The sequence below is a fragment of the Harmonia axyridis genome, chromosome 3 (genome assembly GCF_914767665.1).
Source record: "Harmonia axyridis chromosome 3, icHarAxyr1.1, whole genome shotgun sequence".
NCBI classification, from domain to species: Eukaryota; Metazoa; Arthropoda; class Insecta; order Coleoptera; family Coccinellidae; genus Harmonia; species Harmonia axyridis.
Genome location: NC_059503.1, coordinates 37,360,113 through 37,381,516, shown reverse-complemented (window position 1 = coordinate 37,381,516; position 21,404 = coordinate 37,360,113). Strand labels below are relative to the sequence as shown.

The following is a 21,404-nucleotide window of genomic DNA, read 5'->3' as shown; positions in this document are numbered from 1 at the left end:
GTCATAAACAGAATACGCTTAGGGATGGGCAAAAATATCGAAATATCGATATTGTTTCAGGAAATGTTCGATAAATATCGATATCGATATTATCAGTTATAATATCACAAGAGCATAGACAATATTCGATTATATACCGATTCACGAGAAGTAGTTCGCGAAACACCACTTGAGCTCTCGTGATGTTTCGCTAACTACGTGTGGTGAAGAGGTTCCTATAATCGAAATAGGTATATTGTTCATGCTCGAGTTAGTATTTGTTACGATTATACTACTCATGTTCTGATAAACCAATAGAATCACAAGAGCTCAAGTGGTGTTTCGCGATCTACGTCTCGTGAAGAGGTTCCTATAATCGAAATATATTGTTCATGCTCGAGTTGGTATTTGTTTAGATTATATTACTCATGTTCTGCTGAACCAATAGAATCCGTAAATTTCCCATAGTTACGGCGTATTGATAAGTGAATATAATACTTGATGACATGGTATAATCGTTTTGGTGTTTCGCCTTCTGCCATATTATGATCATTTCCATAGTAACATTCTTGGACCTTTGCCAAAATAATAAAATCAAGCTCAGTGAAATATCATTGAATGCAGTGCTTTGGTTATAGTTATTGAAGTTATTCGTTATATAACGAATATCAACTCAATACCTATAATGGTTCAACTTAAACTAAAAATCTTGAATACCGTTCGAGATAAATTTACGATTATTTCTTTTTTGAATTCCAGAAAGTTTTCAAGTGCATGAAAATAATGAAATAACAACAAAGGATTCAAACTGAAAAAATCCTTCCTCGAAAATATGAATATTTATTTCCTTTACGATTTTTCTTCTCACGTATCGAGATGTTTTTCGATAATAGAAGAAATATTGATGTATATTGTAAACTTTATGGTTTATTATTTCCAATAATAAATATTTTTCACACTTTACATTATAAATTATGTAGCATTCAATAATAAAATAGAAATCCGTTCACCGCATTATTCTTATAGCTGAGAACACGATCCAGAGCATTCCTACCAGCCCAAAAAAGCTGTTGACATGAAAGTTGTTTCAGCATATTGAACCCCCAACTTGAGAATATATTACCCTTGAATTTTCAAGGGTAACAATCCAAGAAACGTAAAATTAATATTTTTATTTATATCTAATAATTTTTCGCCAAAGCCTACTTAGTAGGGCCCTTCACAAGATAAATTGGAGGAATCGGAATGAGGCCAACAATTCCATTCTTAGGTCATTTTATAGGCTTGTTATAACATATGTTTTCAAATCAAGTGAACGATTTCCTTTAGTTAACTTCATTGAAGGAAATGAACCTAGACGCAGGTCAAGGTTATCACGATTATTTATAAAGAAATTTTAACTATTTAGATTTCAGGTTTTCAATTATATAATTCGTTTTTTTATAGTGAAGGTTAAAAAAATGATTGGGAACAAATTAAATCTGTAATTGAATAACTCAAAAGCGATTCGATAATGAACAGTTAAAAAAATTATCAAGTGAAAATGAAAAATATGTAATTTAATAAGGAAGGATAACGTCTAAATTGCCACAATAACACGAAACGCAACCAGACCCAGAGCAAAAATTCAGCTGCCAGTAATTAGGGGAGCGATGGCTAATGGCGCTCACTCATTTCCCTCCAAATTCTTGCTTCAATCTGATTTTTCTGTAGCGTACCATCACTACCATCTTTATTAAAGTATTTGAAGTATATCGTGAACGCGCCATGTTGTTGGCACGTTGGCAGTAGAGATTTTCGAGCGGTGAGGGTAAACGTATTTTTTATAGTCCTGGTATAATTTCACCTACTACTTCCATAAAGGTTTGTAGAATAATTTTTCATTATTTTTCAATAAACTAATCAGCTAAAGTTGATTTAAGGTGTTCTGCTTGAAATATCCAAAGCTATTACCTATTCATAAGATTAACCATTGAGGTTATGCCAATGTTTTCAGAAAATTTCGACAATTCGGGTTATTGCGCTCAAACTGAGCGCAGTTGCGAAGAAGATGAGGAATCTATAACCAATTGACCATATTCACCGTCGCCATATTGTTTTGCGACAATACCAACTACCCAGTGTTCCCAACGGAGAAATTTTGAGTTTACTAGAAAAATACCGCTAATATCAAAAATACTATCAGCCATAGAGACTATTCTTCCACTGACTATTTCCAAAAATGAAGCGAAGCCTTCATTTATACACTCGGCCACAATTAATTTGTTCAGAAAACCACCTTTCACTAATGTTTTTATTTCCAAAAGGTGAAATTTTTGCAAAATATTGTCCCAAACAAGCCTATCTGACGTAGCAGCCAGAAAAGGTACACATAAACTTCACTTAGAAACTTTATATTGTGGAATTTTTCTAGTAAACTCAATATTTCTTCGTTGGGAACACTGGGTGGTTGGTATTGTCGCATAACAATATGGCGACGGTGAATATGGTCAATTTGGAGAATAGCAACAGCCAGCCAGTTCCTGAATCAGAAAGTATTCAACCCACATCTGGATGCTCTGGGGCTCAACCAAAGGCAGTTTTTGAACCAGGGAGTATTCAACAATAGCTGAATGCTCTGGGACTCAAATATATTCAATAAAACATAAAAGTGTCGTTGGTTCTGTTCCATTTTCTCTAATGCCACCCAAACCTGATGCCAATACAACCGTAACCAGAAAAGTTATGAAAAGAAAGAAACAGAGAGAAATTTTAACTTCAACTCCTAATAAAGAGCAGCTTGAGATTTTGGGAGCGAAAAGAAGAAAGAATTCAGAAAAGTCAGCAGGAAGAATAAATGGAATTTGTAATTTTTTATTCCTTATTTCACTTGCAATAAAACATAGGGAACAATCAGATGAAAAATGCATCATTTGCAGTGAATTTGGAAGGATGACCTTTGGTTCAGATGCTCTTCATGTGGGAAGTGGGTCCATAAAAGCTGCTCATGAGCAGATCGACCACATGAATACATCTGCGATTATTGCAAACCTTAATTTTCCTAATTTGAACTATTATTTGAAACAAAGTACTAATATATCGCATCTGCAGGGTGTCCCGTAAAGACCACGTCAAACAGAGGGAGAATGTAGATCAAAGGATAACCCACCTGCTATGACAAAATTCCTATTATAAAAGTCTTACCGTTTTCGAGATATTTTTTTTTTGTTGAAAATAATGAATTTTTGCCCCATTCTATAGTTTTGCCCTTACGGTTGGTACAATTTTACATCTTTCTGGTTAATTTTTTCAGTAAAATATTGCTGAAGAATGATTTTAACGTTTACATTAAAAACATCTTCCGAAAATGTCAAAGGGGATCTAGGAGAAATATTTTTATTGGAAATTTTGGTAGTGGATTATTTTGTTCATGAAGTTTAGCCCATCGTAGTGGAAAAAAAATGTACCGAGCTACTGCTGCACATTACACCAATAAATTGTCTATTTTATAGTGATTTCAAAGAGATATCACACAAGTCATTTGTTATTCAAAAAAAAAGATATGGCTGTTTTTATCCAAATGGGTATGTTTCTGACAAAATCAAGTTTGTCAATTCTGTTGAGAAATCTTCGATGTTGCATTACCTAGTGAACAATGGCAATTGTTTACGTGCGAAAATATTACTTGCATAATTATTCACCTCAACGAAATTCAATTTTGACGGCAAATTTTGGAAAACATCATGCAGATCCAGATTTTTTTAATAAAAACCTTCTGTCATGCCACTGGATTTTACGCAGAATTCTGATTCAAACGTAGTTTTTACCTCAGCATTATTCCTAATAACTTCGGAGATAAAGGAGGGGTCCGAAAAGTATCAATTTCCAAAATCGCCCTGTATCTCTTGAACGGAAACAGTTATGCAAAATTTGATTAGACCAATTTGAGTTTCACGAAAAAGTAGGACAGGAACGTAAAACCCGCAGGGCTCTATCTAAAATAACAAGCGAGAAACCTGGCTGTCTCACCCAAAATGGGATGCACTGTACAACTTTGCTTCCACTGTTTTGCAATAGATGGCTGTAGCGGTAAGTGGCAGTCGAAATACAATACAATAGTAAATAGATTGTAGATGTCATACAACGAGCTTAGGTATTTGTTAACATAACGCCATCGAAATATCAGACGATTTGTGTCTGCATATAGAGTTTTTCCCGATTAAATACGTCAGCTTACGAGCCAAATTCTCGTTATTTGAGGAATGTTTAAATTTTATTCTCGTCATTTGAGGAATGTTTGAATATTTTGCTTTAATATGAAGGAATCTGCGGCTGAGGCTCATAGCCACTATTAGTGAAAGAACGTGCCGAGAGTGGTTTCAACGCTTCAAGAACGGTGATTTTGACGGGCGAAGACCAAATACAGAAGGTTTTCGAAGATGCAGATTTGGAGGAATTACTTCATCAAGACCCGTGTCAAATGCGAAAAGAGTTGCCAGGATCATTTCAAAATACCTGAAAGTCATGGGAATGATTCAGAAACAAGGAAATTAGGTGCCGTACGAGTTGAAGCTGTGAAATGTTGAACGGCGTTTCATTGCTCGTGCTTTGCTGTTTTGTAAGGCAAAGACGGAAGACAACATACATTTATGCACGAAATTTTAATCTGTTGGCATTCACCGTTTAGAAGTTAGGTGGGGAAATTTTTTTATTTTTTCAATTTTGAAAGGATATATATATCCCTCAATATGCATATTGAGCCATAATTTTATTTTTCTACATTCATGCAAAAAGAAAAATTCTATTGAACTATATTTAGTGGAAAAAGAAGTTCTTTATTGCACTAGTCCAATAAAGTTTTTATTGCACTCATCTGTCATTCTACATCAACGTGCTGATGGAAATCGTCGACAGTAGTGGAGGGATACGTAGAGGAATCACATGCAAACAAACTCAGTGTTGCAAAACAAATATTTCAGCCTGAAGGAAATAACGATGTACAGTTACCAAGTACTAGTACGTTTACAGCAATAACAAATCAAGAAGTGGATTTAAAAAGTACTTCACTACGAAATATTCATATTGAAAATTGCACCAATTGTTCATTCACTTTCAACATTGAGGGTAAAAATAAAGTTTGAGTTAAATTGTTCGTAACGTATTAGTTCCTGTTTCAATGCGAATCGATATTAATAATAAAGTATTAAGTTGCGCTTTTCATTTTCCTACACCTAGTGCCGCACCTAAATAAATCATTTTTTGCTTTTTGCATGAACGTAGAAAAAATGTTAAATGCAACTCGTGCAAAAATTGTATATTGCACTCGACGTGAAATTGTCCGACGAGGCCGTTAGGCCGAGTTGGTCAACACTTTTTGCACTTGTTGCATAAATAACTATTATCAAACTATACTTATTTTTCAATGTATTATCACCCCCAGAAAGCTCATTTTTGACTCACGCTATAAGTATATGAAATTGACGAGACAAATTTATCAGAGTGCAACAAAATCGGAGATTTGGGCATTATATTCGACTCAAAAATGACTTTCAAGGATCACATAATGGAAACCTCATCTCGTGCTAGGAAAATGTTAGGCTTTTCTCTTCGTTCAGCAAAGGTACTCTCCGTCAATGTTATCAACTTAATTTTTTTTATATAAATCAAGAGATTTATATCAACCCTCCAAAAGGAGGGTACCCAAAATAAGTTCTTTAGATACTGTGGTTATAGACTGGAAATGAATAGAAATGAATACAATTACCCACAATTATTAAAGGCTCTGAATTCGAATACTTAACCACATAGAAGACTGGAAATCAGTCTGATATTCCTTCATAAGATTATATCTTTCACAATATATTCATTGTCCTCATATTGTTGAGCTTACTCCGCCCCCTGTTAATGTTAGAAGAAATAGAAATTGTGACTTTTTAGAAGTTTCCTTTTACAGGACTAGTTATGTTCTTAATTAATCCCTCAATGAAACAATGACATCAGCAAGGGTTCACAACAATAGGCTGGAGCTGTTCGATTCATCTTTGGCATCTTTTAGGATGTCTGTAAAGGAATTGTATAGTATCGTTTTTTTCCCTTTCACCATGACTCCTATCATGTGTACACATGTATTTTTGTTTGTTTTTTTTTTAATTAGGATTTTTTTGTAATTATGAAATTGTAATTAAAAAAAATAAAATGAATAAGTCCATTATAAAATTGCAATCACCGTCAGAGCAGAATGTTCATTATTGAAAAAAATATAGCAAGAGTAGACAAGGCAAATCTTATTTGGTGTTTCATTCAAAGAATTCCGAACAAATTTGCAATTATGAAACTAGTCTTTGAAAATAGATAAAATCATCCTGTATTAGTAGTAGAATCATCATTTAAATACAATCGATCATGTGTATAGAATCTTGAATGATATCGTGTACGTTCATACGTGTTTTATTGATATACTCCGGAAGGGAATTCAAGAAGGCCTTTGTACATATTTATTTCTCCAAGTTTGATATCTATCTTTGTTGATTGGAAAAACCTATTAAGTCATGCTTATTAATCATATTTCCTCTTTCATGTACTTAAGTAGGTACAGATAATAACATCATAATTAATAGATTCATGTGCCAATTGAACTCTTGGATACCATATAAACCATATTCAAAATATTGGTTTGACGTCATAATTTTTATTTTTTCTTCGATATTCTGCTGGAATTTTCTATGGTTCTCTATTAACCCAAAATTTTGCATGAAGCTTAAAATTCCTATTATATCGTGCGTTCATTTAAATTCGTGGTCAAGAGTGCTGTGGAGAAATTCGAGTTGATTTTTTCTGATTACAAGTAGCGCTTAGCTTGTACCATATAGTTCCTAAAATCGAAGAATGTAAACAAATGTAAGTAATATGTTTCAAGCTAAGCTAAGCAGAGAAAATTCACGCTAATTCCTCCACAGCACTCTCGACCATGAATTTAAATGAACGCTCGTTATATGAATATGCAGAATTTCGGCTCGATCTCTCGATTCTCTATGTTTATTTCTCCGGGTTCTCTGTCTTCATGAATGTATTGAGATTTTGTATTTTAGAGATGAATAAAAATTATATTATTATATTATCTGTTGTCATAGAAATCTTGGGAATTACTTCTTCAATGTTTTCTATGGTTTCGACTACGTGATTAAAATTTTGCTTTGAGTTTGAAATCGTCATTTCATTATATGATTTTTGTCGAGATTTTCTATGGTTTTGGTTACATGAAAAACATGAAATTTTGCACGATGATTGAAATTGTCAGTTTACATCTAAAATCCAAATTTTATGAGCACTCAAAAAAAAACGTAAATTTTTCCTTGTTGTTTCTCTTTCTCTTTGAAAATTTCTTAAGTTGTATGGCAAAAATAATTATCACAATGTGAGCTTTGACGGGAGTAGGTATGTTTAAAAACGTCTATTTGAAGTGCTGACATTCTTTTCAAATGTAACTTTTTTATTAATGAATATTCTTCCAATTCGAACTACTAATAGAAGATTTAAACTCTTCGAATATTAATATTTGATTAAATACATATATACTAACTGAGAATGAAAGTGCAACATTCAGAAGGAGCTGTTTGAATTTAAAATTTTTTTTGGTAAAACGTAGATAGTATGGCAAGGAGTAAATGATTGAATGTGGAAAAAAAATCTTGAAGGTTTTTTGATGTAAACAATTTTTGTTACTTAAATATTGTAACAAGTAATTAGTTTGTTGCAAGTCGATGTTTAGTTGTTGTTGAAATGCCTAGAGCACGTGTACGCGGAATTTTTCGCCAGCTAAGTGAATTTGAAAGAGGTCGAATTATTAGTCTACGGGAGGCGGGGTTGTCATTTAGAGAAATCGCTAACCCTACGAACAGAAATCCAACTACTGTTATGAGATGTTGTCAAGCGTGATTTTATAATGCCAAAAATTGAAGAAGAGTAGGCACCGGACGTCGAAGGGGCACAAATGAAGTTTAAGATCGACGTCTAAGACTTATGGCTATTAGAGACCGATTTGCGACAACTCGATCTTTGGCTGATGAGTGGTTAGGAGAACAAGGCCATCCTGTATATGTCCGAACGGTTTACCGCCGGATAAGGTCTTTTGGACTGCAGAATTATCGACCTCATCTTGTGTTACCTCTGACGGTTGAGCATCGCCGGCAACGATTACAGTGATGCAGAGAACCTGAACATTGGAATGTGGAATGGCATCAGGTCGTCTTTTCTGATGAATCTCGATTCTCCTTGGGTGCACATGATGACCGAAGAAGGGTTAGACGACGTTGAGGAGAAAGACGTGAACCTCAGTTTGATGTTGAGCGTTATGTACTCTGGACAGTAGGCGTTATGGTATGAGAAGCTATTGCACATGCAAGTAGGTTATATTTAGCCTTTATTCGAGATAACATGAAAGCGCTGCGTTACCTTCAAGAAATAGTGGAGTCATTTGTTATCCCTTGCCTCGAGAATCCAATATTTAAGCGAGATAATGCCCGACCTCATGTTGCCAGAGTTAGTTAAAACTTCTTCGAAGCGACCCATGTGAATCTTTTGCCATGGCCGCCCAGGCTTGGAAATTTACTCCAGCCCCCACGGACTTTGGCGGCTTATATATATTTCCGGTTCTGTTTCTAGAAGTAATTCAGAAATTTCGTCATCGGATTTCGAATATTGTAGTTGGAAATGCTTCACATTCTTCCGATTTGGTGAGATTTACAAAATGAAAGAAAGTTCCCTTTTCTCAATGAAACTTGAAATTCTCCAGGGAAAAATATTCTTTCTCGTTAAGTGCATTTTTAGAGCGCGTTGAAGATTTAAAATTGGTCAGGAATGCAACTCAGGAGCATTATTTTAATTCGGCTATAGACTTATTTGCTGGTAGAGTTCTAGTATGGTATCGTGCTACAAGGGGTCTTGTTAAGAATTGGTCTTCTTTAGTTCGTTTGTTACGTGAAGAATTTCACCCCCTGATTACAACGATCGACTTTTCGATTGAATTTAAAAAAGAACCCAATCACCTGATTAAAGTATTGGTATGTACATAGCCGTGGTGACAAATTTGTTCAACCGTTCCACTGAAGCCAAACAGCGTCGGGCACGGTTAGTAGTACTTGGATGGGTGACCGCTTGGGAACAACGCGTGCTGTAAGCTTTTTTGTTCTTCGAGATATTTTTCTTTCCATTTCAGTCACATTGATTCGTATCGATGGGAAAGGAGAAACGTTGAAATTCGACTTTGGAATAACAGAAAATCCTTCCGTCCACCTTTACGTTTTGCATCGGTCTAAGTCTGTTTACGTGGTACATCAGTCTGCTCAAATTTACGTTGTGCATCGGTCCAGCCCGAGTATACGTTGTATATTGGTCCAGACCTAGTTTACGTTATGCCTCGGTAGGCTCGAGTTTACGTGGTACATCGGTCAGCCCTAGTTTACGTTGTACATCGGTCCCGCCCTAGTTTACGTTGTGCATCGGTAAGATCGAGTTTACATTGTACATCGGTACAATGTAAACTCGATCTTACCGATGAGCTGGACCGATGTCCAGCCCTAGTTTACGTTGTGCATCGGAAAGCTCGAGTTTTTGTTTTGCATCGGTCTGATCTTGTTTACATGGTACATCGGTAAGCCTTAGTTTACGTTGTACATCCGTCAGCCCTAGTTTACGTTGTACATCGGTCCAGCCCTAGTTTACGTTGTACATCGGTAAGATCGAGTTTACGTTGTACATCGGTCCAGCCCTAGTTTACGTTGTGCACCTGTAAGCTCGAGTTTATGTTTTGCATCGGTCTGATTTTGTTTACGTGGTAAGGTAAGCCTTAGTTTACGTTGTACATCCGTCAGCTCTAGTTTACGTTGTGCATCGGTAGGCTCGAGTTTACGTGGTACATCGGTCAGCCCTAGTTTACGTTGTACATCGGTCCAGCCCTAGTTTACGTTGTGCATCGGTAAGATCGAGTGTACGTTGTTCATCGGTCCAGCCCTAGTTTACGATGTGCATCGGTAAGCTCGAGTTTATGTTTTGCATCGGTCTGATCTTGTTTACGTGGTATATCGGTAAGCCTTAGTTTACGTTGTACATCCGTCAGCCCTAGTTTACGTTGTGCATCGGTAGGCTCGAGATTACGTGGTACATCGGTCAGCCCTAGTTTACGTTGTACATCGGTCCAGCCCTAGTTTACGTTGTGCATCGGTAAGATCGAGTTTACGTTGTACATCGGTCCAGCCCTAGTGTAAGTTGTGCATCGGTTGGCTCGAGTTTATGTTTTGCATCGGTCTGATCTTGTTTACGTGGTATATCGGTAAGCCTTAGTTTACGTTGAACATCCGTCAGCCCTAGTTTACGTTGTGCATCGGTAGGCTCGAGTTTACGTGGTACATCGGTCAGCCCTAGTTAACGTTGTACATCGGTCCAGCCCGAGTTGACGTTGTGCATCGGTCCAGTGCGAGTTGACGTTGTGCATCGGTCCAGCCCGAGATTACGTTTTGCATCGGTAAGATCGAGTTTATGTTTTGCATCGGTCTGATCTTGTTTACGTGGTACATCGGTAAGCCTTAGTTTACGTTGTACATCCGTCAGCCCTAGTTTACGTTGTGCATCGGTTGGCTCGAGTGTACGTGGTACATCGGTCAGCCCTAGTTTACGTTTTACATCGGTCTGATCTTGTTTACGTGGTACATCGGTAAGCCTTAGTTTACGTTGTACATCCGTCAGCCCTAGTTTACGTTGTGCATCGGTAGGCTCGAGTTTACGTGGTACATCGGTCAGCCCTAGTTTACGTTTTGCATCGGTCTGATCTTGTTTACGTGGTACATCGGTAAGCCTTAGTTTACGTTGTACATCCGTCAGCCCTAGTTTACGTTGTGCATCGGTTGGCTCGAGTGTACGTGGTACATCGGTCAGCCCTAGTTTACGTTTTGCATCGGTCTGATCTTGTTTACGTGGTACATCGGTAAGCCTTAGTTTACGTTGTACATCCGTCAGCCCTAGTTTACGTTGTGCATCGGTAGGCTCGAGTTTACGTGGTACATCGGTCAGCCCTAGTTTACGTTTTGCATCGGTCTGATCTTGTTTACGTGGTACATCGGTAAGCCTTAGTTTACGTTGTACATCCGTCAGCCCTAGTTTACGTTGTGCATCGGTTGGCTCGAGTGTACGTGGTACATCGGTCAGCCCTAGTTTACGTTTTGCATCGGTCTGATCTTGTTTACGTGGTACATCGGTAAGCCTTAGTTTACGTTGTACATCCGTCAGCCCTAGTTTACGTTGTGCATCGGTTGGCTCGAGTGTACGTGGTACATCGGTCAGCCCTAGTTTACGTTTTGCATCGGTCTGATCTTGTTTACGTGGTACGTAAGCCTTAGTTTACGTTGTACATCGGTCCAGCCCGAGTTGACGTTGTGCATCGGTCCAGCCCAAGATTACGTTTTGCATCGGTAAGATCGAGTTTACGTTGTACATCGGTCCAGCCCAAGTTTACGTTGTGCATCGGTAAGCTCGAGTTTATGTTTTGCATCGGTCTGATTTTGTTTACGTGGTACATCGGTAAGCCTTAGTTTACGTTGTACATCCGTCAGCCCTAGTTTACCTTGTGCATCGGTTGGCTCGAGTGTACGTGGTACATCGGTCAGCTCTAGTTTACGTTTTGCATCGGTCTGATCTTGTTTACGTGGTACGTAAGCCTTAGTTTACGTTGTACATCGGTCCAGCCCGAATATTCGTTTTGCATCGGTCAGCTCGAGTTTACGTTGTACATCGGTCAGCTATAGTTTACGTTGTACATCATTCTGGACTTAACGAGATATTTTCGACGTGAAAATGTTCCTATACAAATTTTGAACCAAGATAGTTAGAGAGATGATTTTTTCTGGGATGTACGTTGATTGTGGAATAGAATATGGGAACTTGCCATGACCGAGGTGTTCTCGGAATTTTTATTTTTTATTTTGGAATTTTCTCAAATCTCATTTAGTTGACTCTTAATGTGTTCTTAAAGCGTTAATTAAAAATCAGAATCGATTTCAATTTTTATAAGGAAAAATACATAGCTCCATTTTACTATGGGGCCCACAGACGAGCAACTTAGTCGCCAACCAAGTTGCTCGTGTGTGGGCTAGTTGGTGGTTGGTATTCCAAGTTGCCAACTAGGTTGGTGTGAAATCAAATCAGTTTGATATTTGATGGTCGGAGCCCAATGTTGGCGATTAAGTTGCAGCGTCTTTGGGGTAGTCCGCAACTAGGTTGACAACATCAGTTGGATTTGTGGATGTGTAGAGGGAAGATATCATTTATTCTTTGAATTCGAGGCAGGCATCCAAGTGAAATAATTGAATACATAGACATTATGGCAATATTCCACATAATCTTTTTTATGTTAATGCAACTAGGGGAGGGGTAATTTTTTCAGATATACTCTAATTTCACCGAAAATACTAACAATTTTAAATGAGACATCTTTCATTTTATTGCATATTCAGAGGTTTTTCTTAATGCTTACGTTCATTTGGTGTGCATTTCCAATTTATGTTGAGTATAGCTCTTGAGTTATTTGCCGTTTCTAGGAAAAAATAACTCACGAAGCTCTATAAGAAATTATGAATTTTTTGAGCGCAATGTATGAAATCAGATATGTTTTACGGGATCGCTTATAGGTAAACTTATCTTCCTTATCAGTTTATTATAAAAAACAGACCAGTACATAGAGGACGATTTTACATTGAAAAAAAAGTTTATGGAATGGAATCTATTGAAAGGTGAATTAGACCTATCAAAACATTCGAAGAATTTAAATCAGAAATTGTTTCGAAATATTTATGAACTTCTGAAAATTTTTGCAACCATACCTGTTACATATGTAACGAAGATATACTTTTTCTTCCTTAAACCTCCCAAAACTAAAAAACTCCACAATTCAAGAGAGATTGAAGAGAAATGAATATCATTTCCCCTTCTCTCTCCTGAATGAAAACGAGAAGGTCATCGATTGATTTGCTTAAAAAAATCCAAAAGGCTCAAAATCATTTTGTGATATGCATATTTTCATATTTTTCATGAAAACTCGGTTATTATTTTACATAATAAAAGAATTCTAATTTTCAATCGGTGCAATTTTGATTGGGTCTGTATCCATATATGCTCTTCAGTTCCTTCTACTTAATATTCTTTCATTTGTTTCAGAAAGCTTAGTTTCTTCTGTCTTTGCTTCTGATGCTCCTAGAACTGGAAATAAATTATTCTAATTCTACAATACATAACATGTTAACAGAAATTAAAATGACTTAATATGTATTATTAAAAACTAGGCTGAACGACTTTGGTTGATGGTTATTATTGGTTATCAAAAAATAATATTTAATTATAATTGGTTCCTTACATTCCTGTTCTTCTAAATTATTGGAAACAGATGGCAGCTCGTCAATACTCTGAGATGAAATAAGCTCCTTCTCAGTACCTGAAAATAATGCTGAAGTACATATACGAAGAATTTCACTAGTAATGATATACTATTTGAATAGACTCTTTAATATGAACAAAAATACAAACCTGATGCTGATCCATTCTTAAGAAAAAGAGTTGGTACTGCATCTACATGTAGCCGTATTGTTCCTGGGGAACAATATTTTTTTATCGGAATGAACATGACAGACATATATTTGTATATATATTCTGTCAGCAATCCGTTGAGTCTTCTTTTTGTATAATATTCAGCCATTATTGAAACCTTTCCTGACATTCGGTAAACGATGCCGCCGAAGAAAATTAATTTTACAACCGGATACTGAACATTTAAGAGCACCACCAATAATAACACTGATAATTTTTACTATACTTAACGAAAAACACTAACTATTTCTCACCTTTACGTTGCAAGATACAATGTTAATTGGATTATTATCACAGATTACAGATAATAATTATCATTGAAAACAAGTTTTGTCATGTCGGACAAAATTTAGACAAACGAATTGTTATTGTTTTTCTTTTTCTTTTACGTAAAATAGATGTTAACGATAGAAAAACGGCCAGAACCGACCGACCAGCCGCGAGTATCAACACGACGGTACTAAAATAGCCTGAACCAATAATATGCCTCTAGTTGGGGGTCTATAAGATTAGTTTGTCTATGGTCTTGAGCGTCTCGGTGGTACTTGAAGTTCAGGGTCAGGGGTTGAGGTTGAGTGTACAGGGTCGGAGTTAGGCGTGAAACAGGGTGGGAGTTAGGCGTGAACGATCATTAACACGTTGTTGCTTTCGATCGATTGTGAGCTCGCGCGGCACCCATTCTGCACACAGTTTTCTCATGTACAAATATTCGTGAATGATATGGTGTACACGTTCAGATGGCATCTTCACAATGTCTGCTATTTCGATTAACTTCAGTTTACGGTCATTCAAAATTATTTTGTGAACTTTTTTTGATTTTTTCGTCGGTGACAGCCTCTTCCGGGCGTCCACTGCCTTCGCCGTCTTCAGTGCTCATTTCCCCACGTTTAAACCTAGCATACCAATCAATGATGGTTGATTTTCCGTAAACTCTTCATCAAGCCAAAATTTTGCTTCAACTGTATTTTTTCCCTTCAAAAAGCAATATTTTATTAGCACACGAAATTCTTTTTTTCCATCTTTTTTCAAATAACAAAAGTAGCTACACTCACAACGCAATATCTCACGGACTACTGTCAAATTTTGACACGAATCATTTGAAGGTTGGTATTAACTAAAAATCATATGGATTTAATACTGTGCATCAGACCGGGGACTTTTCAATTGGCCTTATACTTCCAACGACCTCATCTAATACAGAAACTCGTTGTGGAGAATTGGACTAAAAATTCGTAATATCACTCAAATCGGAAAAAAAAGATACCAACATTTGTATTTATACTCGTTGCTTGTGACGTTATTGAATTTATTTGGTATACGTAACCGGTGAATATAATACGCCTACTGGAATTTATCTTTGATAAGTTCTTGCACGCCACCGTGGAAGGCACTCATAACACTTGAGCCGACATAGTTTTGCGAAATTAACTGATTGATGATTTGAAACGCCTTTTCGTTAAAATTATTGCACAATGTACCATCCGTTCCATAAAAAAAATGTTTACCAGTTTACCACCCTGTATCTACTCCTAAAAAGTATTATGAATACAACTATAGATTCCAGCACCCTAATGATCATCCAGTTGCATGGCTTACGAGGTCTTAATCCACCCCATTCATGCATTCAAGTATAATTCCTAATCAGTGCAAAGTAGAGGTTTCAGAAATTTAGAACTCCATGAATGATCAAAAGGCAGCTAAATGTTCAACCTATGATCCATTCCTTAAGAAATGAATGAAATTGAGGAAAAGTACTACCAACATTTTATAAACATTTCACAATCGCACCAGATTCTATGAAATTCTAATTATTTCTTCCTTTTTTATTGGCCTATTATTATCGACATAATGTCTCATAATTTTCGAATTATGATCAGAAAATGAAAGATTAGGTTTCATTTTGATATGTGAATTGGTCAAGACCACGACTAGATCAATTAGCTTCTGTCCCAACGTGAGTGTTCTTCTGGAATTGTTTTCTTTGAACTCGATCACCCTGTAGGGTCCGTCTCGGAGAGAATTAGGGAATAGGTATGTCAACATAAATAATCCATCGTATAGTTTATCTGAATATACCCTGCTATTGAAAAACTCCAGCATCTATGGTGATTTGTTTGAGAAATGGCATCTCATATTTCAGTTGTGAAGTTTTTTAGAGCTATATTTTTGCACATTCTTATAATAACTGAATGACACGGTGCTGATGTAATTCTTCGCAAATTTTAGGAGTAAGATTCGCGAATGAAGTTGGTAGATCTTCTGATGCATAAACTAGGTTACATAGTTCCATAGCAGATTTTGGATTTCCAAAATCAAGCTGGAACGAATATTGTTCTAAAATATCGTGGTCAATAATTATGTCAGCATAGAGATTTTGAATAATGCTTAACTTGACGTCGGAATTTTCATGTCTTAAGACATTAATGCCTAGAAACGAGCTCATATATAAAAGCGAAGGATCTGTATCCAAGACTAGACAACATTGAGATTTTAGCAGCCAAAATAATTTTGTGTCTGTATATGTTTCGGAACTTCCTCCATTAACTGAAACATCAGCACTTGGAGAGATTGGAGTAATGGGAGCTAGGGCGGTTTGATAAGCCCTTGACTTTTTGAATAAAACAAATTCTTTTCGACAAAAAAACATTTCATTTTTCTACATAATCACCTTTTAGCTTGATACATTTAGTGCAGCGTTTTTATAATTTTTTTATTCCCTCTAAATAATAGATTTTCTCGAGGCTCTCAAAATAGGCGTTTGTTTCGGTAATGACTTCTTCATTCGACTCAAATCTCTTATCGCCCAGCCATTTCTCGAGGTTTGGAAACAGAAAATAGTCGCAGAGGGCTATATCTAGAGAATAAGCTGGATGAGGTAGCAGTTTGTAGCGCAATTCGTGGATTTTGGCCATCGCGATTAGACAAGTGTGCACACGTCCATTGTCTTTTTTGCTTCAAATCAACGTCGAATCTGTTCGAAAGGTTTGAATAATACTCGCCGTTGATCGTTTTACCTTTCTCGAGGTAATCAATGTGAATGACACCGCGTGCATCCCAAAAAACTGTGTCCGTGACCTTGTTGGCTGACAGACTCTGTTTTGCCTTCTATGGACCACGTTCATCCCCTGCAACCCACTGTTTTGATTGTTCTTTGGTCTCTGGTGTGTTGTGATGGATCCATGTTTCGTCCACAGTAACAAAACGGCGCAAAAGCATTAGCCAACTCACGCACTTTCATTCTCCGATCGTCCAATATCATTTCATAGATTTTATCAACGATTTCCGGGGTGATCACTTCTCTTGGGCGACCTGAACGTCCGGCTTCACTAGTGCTGGTACGACCACAACGGAACTCTGTAAACCATTTTTTTACCATTCAAATTGATGGTGCCGAGTTCCCGTAATATTTGTCAAGCCTTTCCTTAGTTTCAGCGATCGATTTTTTACGTAAAAAGTAATGCTTAATTAGAACACGGATTTCACTTTTTTCCATTTTCTAAAAATTCACGAGGTGGTCTGCTTTGAACGGCTATAAAACATCAACTGCACTCAGTAACTTGCTGAAAATTAGAATGTTGCCCACTGATAGATCACCAGATGACGGAAACACTATTGCATTGAAATTAATTGCTCGGGAAATTCAAAAATTCACGGACATATCAAACCGCCCTCGTATTAATGGAGCGCAGCAGCTTGAACAGAAACGGTTCAAACTGCTTCTGTTCGAGCTGCTGCAGTTTAAGTAGCTGCTGTTCGGGCTGATGCAATTTGAACAGCTGCTGTTCCAGCTTATGTAGTTTGAACAGATTCTTTTAAAGCTGCTGAAGTATAAACAGTATCAATGCATATCCGGTTAAGTTATTAAATTCAAATTTTGATTTAACATCATCTCAGTGTATGAATTTCTTTTCTCTAATTCTGTGGTTATTCCGTTCATTCTTCCACATCTTGTAGAACAAAATCGTGCTAGAATATATCAGAAACGCACAGTTTTCATGGTTATATTTTATTATTATATGTTGGTACTCCGAACATTCCACCACGGCTTTATCTGTCAATTCATCAATTTGCCTTGAAGAAATCAGTTCTGCCAACCAACATATTTCAATGCAAAAATCACTAAATGATATTTATGGGAATATTTCATTAATTTCAATAAATATGCAATGAATTAGAGAAAATAATGTATAATACTCGTACAGAAGGCTCATTCTACCACTCGTTCATTCAAAAACTCGCCACTTCGTGGCTCGTTTTTGAATTTTGAACTCGTGGAAGAATATCAATGCCTTCTGCACTTGTATTATAAATAACTATTAAATAAATACCCGTGAACTACTACTACCTTCCACTTCTTATTTGTTACTGATTGAATCATCGACAGGAAATTGTTATTTGGAAAAGGTATGAAGAGTGAGGATATGTTTCGGTGATTAAATAGAATATCTTCACGTTCTAGATTAACTGTATACCCGGTGACATTCAAGTCTAAAGTTATCCCTCTGTGTGAGTGGGGTCGTATAAAAAGGATGTGGTTACCCGTAAATAATGGAAAATCGCACAATGCTTATATTCAAAAAAATTATTTAATACATTTTTCTAGGAATCTAGATTTCTCGGAAGAAGAAGACATTTCTTCTTATAGCTAGTGTTTTCATTGAAAGTCATAATTCATCGGTTTTTGGAAATACCCATTCCCTATCTCAAGAATTTTCGTTGCACGCGTTCAATATTGTTTTTATGAACTTCGTAGTATGGTGATTCGTCTGTAGAGATGAATATTCAGTTATACTCGTAATATCACAAGAGCATAAACAATATAGATAATAATAGATTACACACCGAGTCACGAGACGTAGTTCATGAAACATCACGAGAACGCAGCTCGAGTGGTGTTTCGCGAACTACGTCCAGTGAGAAGGTTCGTATAATCGAAATATATTGTCTATGCTCGAGTGGTATTCGTTATATAACATATTATTGAACAATTTCAATAACGCTAACCAAAGCGCTGCATTTTGATAATTCAATGATATTTCACTGAGCTTGACTTTTATTTTTTTTTTTGGCTAACGTCCAGGGCCGTCGCTAGCCAAATTGTCCGCCCTAGGCAGAGATCAAATTTGCCGCCCTAAAAGAAGCTAAATCTGCAGAATGATTAAAATTAATATTGGATAATCGGTTTGGTAAAAATAAATATACACACTCTTCAATTTTCACCGATTTTAATTATTTCCGACAATTGTTTCGCCGTCTAAGCGGCTTCATCAAGGTAACATTGCAAAATGTTAAATTTTGAAATACATTTTCAGCTCTCTTTTCTCTTCTGAAGAAGAGATAGAAGAAAGTATACATTTTTTGATTCAACTATTTCTAGACGAAACGATGTACATGATTTCAGTATAAATCATAAACCGACATATAGTGATATAACAATACCCCAATCATCCAAACATCCGTAGAGCCAAAAAATGTCGGCATACAAAAGTAGGTATGCTTCATAGATTAGTGAATGTACCTATGAATCAAGAAAATTTCTACAAAGAATTCAATTTAATTAAACAAATTGCAATAAACAATGGGTATAAACCAATGTTAATTGACAAAAAAGAGTCGCTGTAAGTTCATCTTACACTTTTGAAATAAAAAAAAACAAAAAACTATATTACATTCTCAAATATAGAAGGCTTATCCGAAAATATAGCTGAATATTTCAGAAAGAATTATAACTGTTCTATTTCCTTAGAAAATTAAATAATTTAGGTAAAATAATAAAAAATAATAAGGAACAAAATATGAGATCTGGAGTTTATAAGTTAACTTGTAATGACTGCCCAATGGTATACAGGGTGGCCACTTTTTTAATGGGATTGTATTGGTAAATTTTAAACCATAAGAGTTAGAAGGTCGGTCAAATGGAGAAAAAGTTGCATGCATAGAAGCATTATCAAGCAGTTCAAACAAATCGAGATTACCAGGGCCGGTTATTGAGATATCATAAGAAAAGTAAATTATGTCATTTTGATTTTCCTTTTTTTCCCACTTCATTTCAAATATCATGAAAAAATGTTACAGGCATTTTTTATTCGACCGTAAATTATCCTCAATTTGACGTAATCAGATTTCGTAACGTTTCGTACTCTCTGGGCCACCCTCAACCACATTTTTTTCAATACGGACCTGCATATTTTATGACATTTTTCGAAATAACTTTTAACGCTGAATTCAACGATATATCATACAATGTCATTCAAAGTAGATTTTCAGGTGATTTTGACCCTTATCCAATTTTTTTGGGTCGGATCTGTAGTGAATGCAATTTATCAAAAACTGCTATTAATAAAATAGTCAAGAGATGCGAATACAATGATTTTAAATGCACACTACGGTCCCGGAACCCATACTTCTTATACATTTGCTTGTTTGGTCTCCTTGAATACCTTCCAAAACATTCTCAATTTTGTCGCGAGGTATCACTATTGTTGTATTTGTCATTTGTTCCGTTGAAACAAATTACAGAATCGAACTTTATTTTGAGATCATTACGATATAATTTTAGCAAGGCTTGGTATTCAAATTTAAAATCATTGTATTCGCGTCTCTTGACTATTTTATTAACAGCAGTTTTCGAAAAATTCCATTCACTGGCCACAGTTCTCAATTTTTTTCTGGGTTCGACTGAATTTGGGTCAGAACATTGATATCGTTAAAAGACTTGTTTTTTCTTACATACACACCATTAAATTTGGATGAGGGTCAAAATCACCTGAACATCAACTTTGAATGACATTGTATGATATATCGTTGAATGCAGCGTTAAAAGTTATTTAGAAAAATGTCATAAAATATGCAGGTCCGTATTGAAAAAAAAGAGGTTGAGGGTGGCCCAGAGAGTACGAAACGTTGGATACGAAATCTGATTACGTTAAATTGAGGATAATTTACGGTCGAATGAAAAATTCCTGTAACATTTTTTGATAATATTTGAAATGAAGTGGGAAAACAAGAAAAATCAAAATGACATAATTTACTTTTCTTATGATATCTCAATAACCGGCCCTGGTAATCTCGATTTGTTTGAACTGCTTGATAATGCTTCTATGCATGCAACTTTTTCCCCATTTGACCGACCTTCTTACTCTTATGGTTTGAAAGTTACCAATACAATCCCATTAAAAAGTGGCCACCCTGTATATTGGACAAACTGGAAGAACCTTCAAGATATACATGAACACCAGAGGAGTCACACAAGTGATAACACCATCTCGTCATATGCAGATCATTTAACAGAAAGTGGACATAATTTCAATTCAAATTTCAAAATACTTGATGTCTAAAATAAAAGTCACCGTTTGAATCTACTAAAAAATTGAGATTAACTGGTTCAATTTTAGACAGATTTTGTTGAATTCCTGAACAGATGATAATAAGTCGCCGCTTTTGAACATCTTTAGGTAAAAATATTTGGAAATTTCAAATTGCATCAAATAAACTCATATAGTACCCCGAACCGAGAAGACCGTAGATCCATCAAAGAAACCATAAATTAAACATTTTATTGCTCTATTGGCACTCTCATTTTCATGTATATATACATATATAGCTGAAAATGTATTTCAAAATTTAACACTTTTCAATGTAACCTTGATGAATTGATGAAGCCGCTTAGACGGCAAAACAATTGTTGGAAATAATTAAAATTTGTGGAAATTAAAAAGTGTTTATATTTATTTTTACCAAATCAATATAAATTTCCACCAAGTAAGGACTGAATCCATTAAATAATTGGAGAATCGGGTTCCAGGGCCCGCTCTAGC

At 36.0% G+C, this 21,404-nt stretch overlaps 2 protein-coding genes across 2 annotated transcripts in view; one reads left to right on the top strand and one right to left on the bottom strand.

Annotated features, from left to right (window-relative positions):
* Window positions 1-13,000: 13,000 nt before the first annotated feature.
* On the bottom strand, window positions 13,001-14,072 carry LOC123676449. The gene is made up of 3 exons (XM_045612330.1): window positions 13,528-14,072; window positions 13,358-13,435; window positions 13,001-13,203 (listed from the first exon to the last, which is right to left on the bottom strand). Exons 1-3 carry the CDS (start codon window positions 13,715-13,717, stop codon window positions 13,124-13,126), a joined length of 348 nt encoding a protein of 115 aa, XP_045468286.1. The 5' UTR covers window positions 13,718-14,072; the 3' UTR covers window positions 13,001-13,123.
* A 1,413-nt stretch (window positions 14,073-15,485) lies between these two features.
* Window positions 15,486-21,404, top strand: part of LOC123676153 (fatty acyl-CoA reductase wat-like) — a 36,845-nt gene continuing 30,926 nt past the window's right edge. The window contains exon 1 of the mRNA XM_045611875.1: window positions 15,486-15,618. The gene's annotated coding sequence lies outside the window, so the exon portion shown is untranslated. The remainder of the gene's footprint in view (window positions 15,619-21,404) is intronic.

Coding starts and splice junctions, on each gene's coding strand:
- LOC123676449 (XM_045612330.1), bottom strand. CDS start 13,717: ATGTCAGGAAAGGTTTCAATAATGGCTGAATATTATACAAAAAGAAGA. Junction 13,436..13,527: donor TAAGAATGGATCAGCATCAG/GTTTGTATTTTT, acceptor CATTATTTTCAG/GTACTGAGAAGGAGCTTATT. Junction 13,204..13,357: donor TAATTTAGAAGAACAGGAAT/GTAAGGAACCAA, acceptor ATTTATTTCCAG/TTCTAGGAGCATCAGAAGCA.